Genomic DNA, 7,983 nt, shown 5'->3' with positions numbered 1-7,983 from the left:
GTGCGGCATGAATACTACAATACTAAAAACACAAACCATCATGTGCTAGGCGGCCACTAAAAAGCACGAATGCCACGTAGCCGAATCGGAGCAGAGTTTATCACGAGGGCCCGAGCAGTAGCACCAAAGGGAGTAAGCGCGTCAGCGATAGAAAGTGTATGCGTAAGGGGGAGGGTAGAGGAAATAAGTGGGTTTTCAATACGAGTTCCAATAACACTTGTAAAGGTTTTACACTAGTAATGCTACACTTGTAAACATTAAATACAGCTTTCATACTCCTTGCAGAAACGCTCAGCCAGTGGAAATTTGTATTTCATACAATCACCTTCCATATGTACTCATTTGTTTTAAGAGTCGTAAAGTAATTGTAATAATTTTACACTAGTAATCCTACACTTGTAAATCTAAGTACAACTATATTATATAGTATTTAATTCTGCCGTTTGCAGAAATCTGTTCCTTATATATATTTCTTTCCGTGCAGAATATTGAATTTTACCTGTAAATTTTGCAAACTGTAGTTTGCTTAAACTTAATTAGCACCCTATAATAATAATAATAATTGTACAATATGAATGTATATATTTATAACTTCACTCAAGTACAATGACAATGCTAAAAACAATGTTCATACTAGTGGACTGTAAGGCTTGATTCGTACACCACATGAATACAACCCAATATAAATTCACTGTATTTAATGATTACAACTTCAGTTTGCACACAATAATAATACACAAGAATAAACATGTTCACAAGGTCCTTAGTTGTAAATGATTTTGATAGGATGGCTTATTGTTTATGCTGTATTGTATGATCTTCGACCATGATATATGGTCCACCAAAACTGCATTTTCTTGCTGCCACACTCACACACCAAACAATAGAAAAGCGTTAAGCAACTTGAACACTGTTGCCAGCTAAAGGCACACACACTGTTAAACACACAAATAATCCCAAACATACTCCCCCCTGTTGGTCAGCTAAGGTCTGACCAAATAAAACAAAATGATACATATAAAAAACGAAACAAACACAAAACTTAAAGAACTGTACTTATTTTTAGATTACTCAAATCTCAATTCTAATCCTTGTTATATGGTAATGCAACTAGTTTGTTGATGGAACGTTTATATGTTCCAGTTGTAGTACGAACCGTCACTACACGAACTAAGAAATCCTTTCCTGGGAACACTTTTTCAATGATGCCCAATTTCCACTGCAATGCAGGAACGTTGTCTTCAATCAGCAAAACTACATCTCCGACCTTGAGATTGTGTTGCGGTGAAGTTGTCTTAGAGCGTTGTTGAAGACCATGTAAATAATCTCGGGACCATCTCTTCCAAATGTGTTGTCTTAGTTGTTGTATCTTCTGCCAACGAGATAAGCGGTTGTGTGGTAGATCGGTGAGGTTAGGCTCTGGTAAAGCTGTAAGTGCTTCTCCAATTAAAAAATGTCCAGGGGTGAGAACACTGATGTCGTTAGGCTCACTTGATAGCACTGTAAGTGGTCGAGAGTTGAGACAGGCCTCAATTTGTGTGAGTAATGTTACAAACTCTTCATATGTTAACACTGCACCCTTTGTAATACGAACTAGATGGTATTTCATTGATTTTATACCGGCTTCCCATAGTCCTCCAAAATGCGGCGAATTTGGTGGTATGAAGTGCCACTGAATTCCTTCGGTCGATGTAAAATCATGAACTTGAGAACTAAAAGGATCTGATGAAAACAGCTGATACAATTCTTTCAATTCGTTGTTGGCTCCAACGAAATTTGTGCCCTTGTCGCTGTATATATTGAGACATCTTCCTCGTCTTGCTATGAATCTGCGTAAAGCTGCTATGAATGACTGCGCACTAAGATCTGTTACCAATTCCAGATGTATTGCCTTGGTGGATAAACAAACAAATAACGCAACATATGCCTTACGTACAGGCCTATTTCTAACTGCTCCTGATTTTATGTAAAACGCTCCAGCGTAGTCCACGCCTACGTTTAGGAATGGTCTGGCTTGCTGAACACGAGCTGCTGGCAACTGTCCCATAAGTTGTTTTGAACCACTGGCCTTTAACTTGAAACATGTGAAGCAATGATGGATCACTTGTTTTACTACCTATTTGCACCTGATGATCCAATATTTCTGGCGTAGTGATGATATTAATAATTGGGGTCCAGCATGAAGTAATCTTAAGTGTTCAGCTTCAACTATAAGTTTTGTCAAGTGTTGATTTGAAGGCAGAACTATTTGATGTTTGGCGTCAAACGGAAGCTGACTATTCTCCAATCTTCCTCCAACTCGGATCATGCCTTCACTATCTAAAAATGGATGTAAATTGTTCAATTTACTTCTTGACGGAACAATGTTTCCATTACGAAGATACTGTAATTCGCTGTGAAATCCAATTTCTTGTGTTCATTTGATGCAAACACGGAGCGCTGTGTGGAGTTCTTGTACTGAAAGACCTTCTGTTAGTTTGTTTTGCTTGTGTCTGATGTTATAAACAAAACGTCTACAATATGCTATTGTCCTAACTAACCTTGACAATTTTGAGAATCTTGTTATGGTTTCATTGCACCAATTGTCTAAAGTGACTGTCAATGTTATGGTTCCCTTACTCTCTGGAACTTGATCTGGTTGCAATGAATCCTTACTTGTCACTGACCAATTAGATTCTAAACTAGAAAGCCATTGTGGACCGTGCCACCATAATGAATTGTCCTTTATGGAAACTGCATCTATTCCTCTTGAAATAAAATCTCCAGGGTTGTCTGAAGAAGTTACATGTTTCCAAACCTAACGTCAGTTAAGTCTTGAATTTGAGCTACTGTGTTGGCCACGAAAGGTTTCCATTTGTTGCACGGAGAAGCTAGCCATGCCAACACGATTTGGGAGTCGGTCCATGAATGGACGCTACTTATGTTCAATTTTAAAATTGGTAAAATCTTGTGAACTAACTTTGCCAAAACAACTGCTGCGCATAACTCCAGACGTGGGAGAGTGATTTTCTTGACTGGGGCCACACGTGATTTAGCACATAATAACTTAACTGATATTTTTCCTTGTTGATTGATCGATCGCATATAAATGCAAGCTCCATATGCTCTTTGAGAAGCATCTGAAAAACCATGGATTTGAATCTCCGCTATGTTTTCTTCAACGAGTACATATCTGTCAAATTTAATCTGATTGATTAATGGAAGTTGCTTGTATAATTGAGTCCATTTGTTTGCTAATTCCATTGGCATATTGTCGTCCCATTGAACCTTTTGCCGCCACAATTCTTGCAAAAATATTTTGTATGAAATGACAACTGGTGAAATTATTCCTAATGGATCGAATATAGTGGCAATGATGGAAGCAATCTGGCGTTTAGTAATGCACTCTTGAACCTTCATTGGTGACGTCTTGCTTTCAACGAGAAATATATCCTTGTCTGGATGTCATGACAATCCTAATGCCTTGACGCCTTGGCCCTCATGGAACTGGATTGGACGCTGCACTTCTCGAAGCTCTGGCGAGATGGATTCCAATAACCTTGGGTCATTCGAACTCCATTTCCTAAGTATAAAACCTCCCTTTCCCAGTAACTCTATCAATTGCTTCTGGACCTCTAAAGCTTGCTGTATGTCGCTCATGCCACTACAAACATCATCAATATAGAAATCTCGACGTAATATTTCTGCTGCTACAGGGTAATTATGCTCTTCTTCGTCTGCTAATTGCTGTAGGCATCTTGTGGCCACAAATGAAGCACATGCCGTACCATACGTCAGTGTTTTCAACTCAAAAACTTGAATCGGTTCATTTCTAGATCTTCTCATAATATACGTTGTAATGGCGTGTCTTCTGGATGAACATTGACCATGCGATACATCTTAGCGATATCTGCAGTGAATACTACTGAATGAGTTCTAAAACGCAAAACGATAGAAAACAAATCTTGCTTTATTTTAGGACCAACTAAGAGAATGTCGTTGAGGCTTTTTCCGCTGTCAGATTTTGCTGAAGCATCAAACACTACACGGAGCTTTGTTGTAGAGCTTGTGGGCTTAAAAACTGCATGATGTGACAAATAGTATGCAACGCTGACGTCCTCCTTTTTACTCTCATCTATCCTTACCATGTGACCAAGATCTTCATATTCTTGCATGAATTCCGTATATTTAGCTTCAAAGTCCGGGTGTTTTTCGAATCTTCTTTCCAATTGCTTTAATCTAACCAATGCCTGCTGATAAGAATCGTCTAAAACTGTACGGTCTTCAAACAAAGGCAATCGTACAGTGAAACGCCCTGTATGATCTCTTGTTGTATTCTGAACGAAATGTCGCTCACATGCAAGCTCTTCGCTTGATCTAGGTGTAACAGTAATTTCTTCTAGTTCCCAGAATTTTTGAAGTTGTTGCTGTAGATTTATGTTTGTCTTCACAAAACATGTTGTTAATGGAATATGGGGGTCACGTTCTTGAGGAATGCGTCCTGCCACGATCCATCCCAATTCTGTCTCCTGAAGCACTGGAAAATCACCTGGCCGCGTTTTGTGTCCTGACTTCATAATTATGTAGAATACTTCCGCGCCTAAAAGAATATCTATGTCTCCAGGCGTATTAAAGGTGGGATCTGCTAGAACAATGTCCTTGGGAATGTTCCAATCGTCATAATTAATTCTTTCTTCCGGTAGTTTACTTGTAATGTGAGGGAGAACTGAACAACTTATATTCAATGAAAATGTGTTAACACATGAATGGACACAAATATCTACAGAGTACTTTGTATTAGAAATTGCTTGATTTATACCTTGAATTGGAGTATACTGTCTATACCGTTTGATGTTCAATTGTTGCACCAAATTCTCTGTTACGAAATTGGTCTGACTAGCACTGTCTAGAAGCGCGCGACAAGAAACCAAATTTCCCTTGTTATCCCTTACTTTTACTATTGCAGTAGATAACAACACTCTTGCGTTAGGCCTAGCCTTTAATGCACAATATGACACTTGCCCTAAATTTTCACTGGAATCTGAGTTGTTACTACGCTCTTGCACCACGGCACTGCTTACACTTGGAAACCGCACTGATTTGTCTTTTGTTACGTCTACATGCAATAATGTATTGTGCTTTTTGGAACACTTTTTACAACCTCTCGATTTACAATTCTTCAAAAAATGATTACTTTTCAAACAATTCATGCATAATTTATTTTTACGAATGCACTCTAATTTTTGGCTGTGTCCCGCATTCACAAAAGACGAACAAGAATATAAGGGATGCTGGCTATTACAAAATTCACATGCATTTGAAAATGTTGATAAATAAGTCTTTGATGACTGAATACTTTTTGTTTGCTTGTTTTGCACGCTACTACCCTGCTTCACACCATCAATACTAGTTCTCATGTTCGCAAGCACCTGACAACGTTTCTCGAGAAACGAAAAGAATTCTGATAAAGCAGGAAAATTAGAATTCGTATTTTGAAGCTCCCATGACTTTCTAGTAGTTGCGTCTAATTTTGATACAAAGTGTTGGGTCAAAATTACGTCTGTGAGGTTTACGTTTGGCTCAAGTGCTTGTAGCGCATTTATATTGCTAGTAGCTGTATTTATAAAAGCGCGAAGTTCACTTACATTTTCTTTATACACTGGCTTGATTTGTAGTATTTCGTGAATGTAAGAAGAAGCAATTAGCTTTTTATTTGAATACCTGTCAACGAGTAATTGCCATGCTACTGAATAATTTGTTTCGGTAATTGGTAAATTTTCAATTAGGTTTAACGCTTCGCCCTTAAGAGAAGTTCGGAGGTACTGAAACTTCTGTATTGTGGAAATGTCTTTATTCTCGTGAATAAGACATATAAAAGTGTCCTTATATGATAACCAATGTTTACAGTTCCCGTCAAATGCAGGCAACTGTATGACCGGCAATTTAACTTGTGCGCTACTGCTAGTGCTATTATTAACAGCTGATTCTTTATTTCCATGCTTTAAAACAAGTGCTTGCATTTGAGCCTCTAAAGAAAAATACACATTTTCAATTTCTGCACGAGCGTTAACTGCTTCCGCTTCGGGTTCGATTTGATCAATTTCAATAGTATCTTGCACCTCCTGCAACTTTGACCAAACGTTATTTAGATGTTTTAAGCGTGCACGTATTTCTTCTATATTGCCTTCATTTGGATCAAAGCCCTGAACAAAAGTGTTTATTCTGGTTAACTGGCCTCTGTATGCAGATCTTTGCCTTAAAAGACGCTGGTGTGATTCACTCATGATTAAATGCTACGCAGAAATATGAAGAAGAAAAACTACTGACCTGATGATGATTTTTTTTTAACCTATGAAATATACTCCAGAAGCGTGGTCCTGGTACAACAGCTGTCCGCCTACACAAAAAACGTGATTATTGTTCAACGTACGTGATAGCACCACATATAGGCCGACACAAACACATTTCTCTTCACAACAGCACAGAACAATTCTCAGAAATCTTCGCACTTATGTGGCCCGGATAGGACCAAATGTACAATATGAATGTATATATTTATAACTTCACTCAAGTACAATGACAATGCTAAAAACAATGTTCATACTAGTGGACTGTAAGGCTTGATTCGTACACCACATGAATGCAACTCAATATAAATTCACTGTATTTAATGATTACAACTTCAGTTTGCACACAATAATAATACACAAGAATAAACATGTTCACAAGGTCCTTAGTTGTAAATGATTTTGATAGGATGGCTTATTGTTTGTGCTGTATTGTATGATCTTCGACCATGATATATGGTCCACCAAAACTGCATTTTCTTGCTGCCACACGCATATTTGCGGATCCCAAACGTTTCAGATATCCTCTGATCTGATTGGTCGATACAGATACGATATCACAAGACATGATCTACATATAGCACAAAGTAAACGGCATATGTTGTCGGCTCTGGTAGCCGAGTGGGCTAGTGCAACATGCTATTAAAGAAAATGTTTTTGGCGTGGGTTCGAATCCTGCCTACGGAGTTTCTTTACTACTTTTAAAATTTTTTATAACACTTCTTTCGTTAAAATAAGATTAAAAATAATATTCAAAAAGTGATTTAACGATCATTTAAAAAAATTCATTAAACTTCTTTCATTAAAATAAGTTTGCCCTTGTACTATATAGATCCACAGCAAATGTAGTAGTAGTAGTAGTACGTTTGCCCTTGTACTATATAGATCCACAGCTAATGTAGTAGTAGTAGTAGTAGTAGTAGGAACAGGTTAGAAGCCCCGCAGGGTTGTTTGGGTTCTGTTCTCGACATCAAATTGGCAAGAATGCTGAAACGTTTGGGATCGGCAAAAATGCCTGCCACACTCACACACCAAACAATAGAAAAGCGTTAAGCAACTTGAACACTGTTGCCAGCTAAAGGCACACACACTGTTAAACACACAAATAATCCCAAATAATAATAATAATAATAATAATAATAATAATAATAATAATAAATTGAAAAGGAATTTTATCCCATCACGTGAAATTTGTATTGTTCAACGGAAATCTTCCTGGAGCTTCAAAACACACACACAGAGAGAGAGAGAGAGAGAGGGAGAGAGAGAGAGAGGGAGAGAGAGAGAGAGAGAGAGAACTGAAATAAATCTTTTGAAATTACCGCTTATAATTGCCGGGAAAGGAAGAGTTGAGTGGGACTTTGTATACATCTACATTACACTGACACTTTCCTTTTTCCATTTACATGTACATATATTCCCTTCTTTTTCTACTCTTCACTTTTTACATCCTACACTTCCCACTTTTTTTCTTTTTGCCCTGTCCGTCTGGGACCTCAGCCCTCTTTCACTGTTTGAACTTTTCTCCCGACTTCGGCCTTTTCCCAATTTTTACATTTTCTCTTCCTGATTGTGACTCTGACCTTGATGACTTTCTTACATAAATCCTCCTTTGTGCTTTGTGGGGTATACACAAGACACTTTTATTATTGCGGAT

At 37.9% G+C, this 7,983-nt stretch overlaps 4 protein-coding genes across 4 annotated transcripts; all 4 read right to left on the bottom strand.

Moving 5' to 3' along the window:
• Positions 1-1,084: 1,084 nt before the first annotated feature.
• LOC145689396 (uncharacterized) lies at positions 1,085-2,047 on the bottom strand. The gene has a single exon (XM_081763550.1). The coding sequence runs from the start codon at positions 2,045-2,047 to the stop codon at positions 1,085-1,087; it is 963 nt and encodes a 320-aa protein (XP_081619676.1).
• Positions 2,048-2,781: 734 nt separating this feature from the next.
• LOC145689395 (uncharacterized) lies at positions 2,782-3,399 on the bottom strand. Its single transcript, XM_081763549.1, has one exon. The coding sequence runs from the start codon at positions 3,397-3,399 to the stop codon at positions 2,782-2,784; it is 618 nt and encodes a 205-aa protein (XP_081619675.1).
• A 45-nt stretch (positions 3,400-3,444) lies between these two features.
• Positions 3,445-3,825, bottom strand: LOC145689394 (uncharacterized). The gene has a single exon (XM_081763548.1). It carries the CDS (start codon positions 3,823-3,825, stop codon positions 3,445-3,447), a length of 381 nt encoding a protein of 126 aa, XP_081619674.1.
• Positions 3,822-6,263, bottom strand: LOC145689393 (uncharacterized). The gene is made up of 2 exons (XM_081763546.1): positions 6,164-6,263; positions 3,822-5,095 (listed from the first exon to the last, which is right to left on the bottom strand). The coding sequence occupies exons 1-2, from the start codon at positions 6,261-6,263 to the stop codon at positions 3,822-3,824; spliced, it is 1,374 nt and encodes a 457-aa protein (XP_081619672.1).
• Positions 6,264-7,983: the final 1,720 nt, after the last annotated feature.

Source organism: Thermobia domestica, chromosome 7 (genome assembly GCF_964235325.1).
Source record: "Thermobia domestica chromosome 7, izTheDome1.hap1.1, whole genome shotgun sequence".
Taxonomy (NCBI): domain Eukaryota; kingdom Metazoa; phylum Arthropoda; class Insecta; order Zygentoma; family Lepismatidae; genus Thermobia; species Thermobia domestica.
Note: the sequence above shows the minus strand (reverse complement) of the source record. Positions and strands in the feature narration are given on the sequence as shown.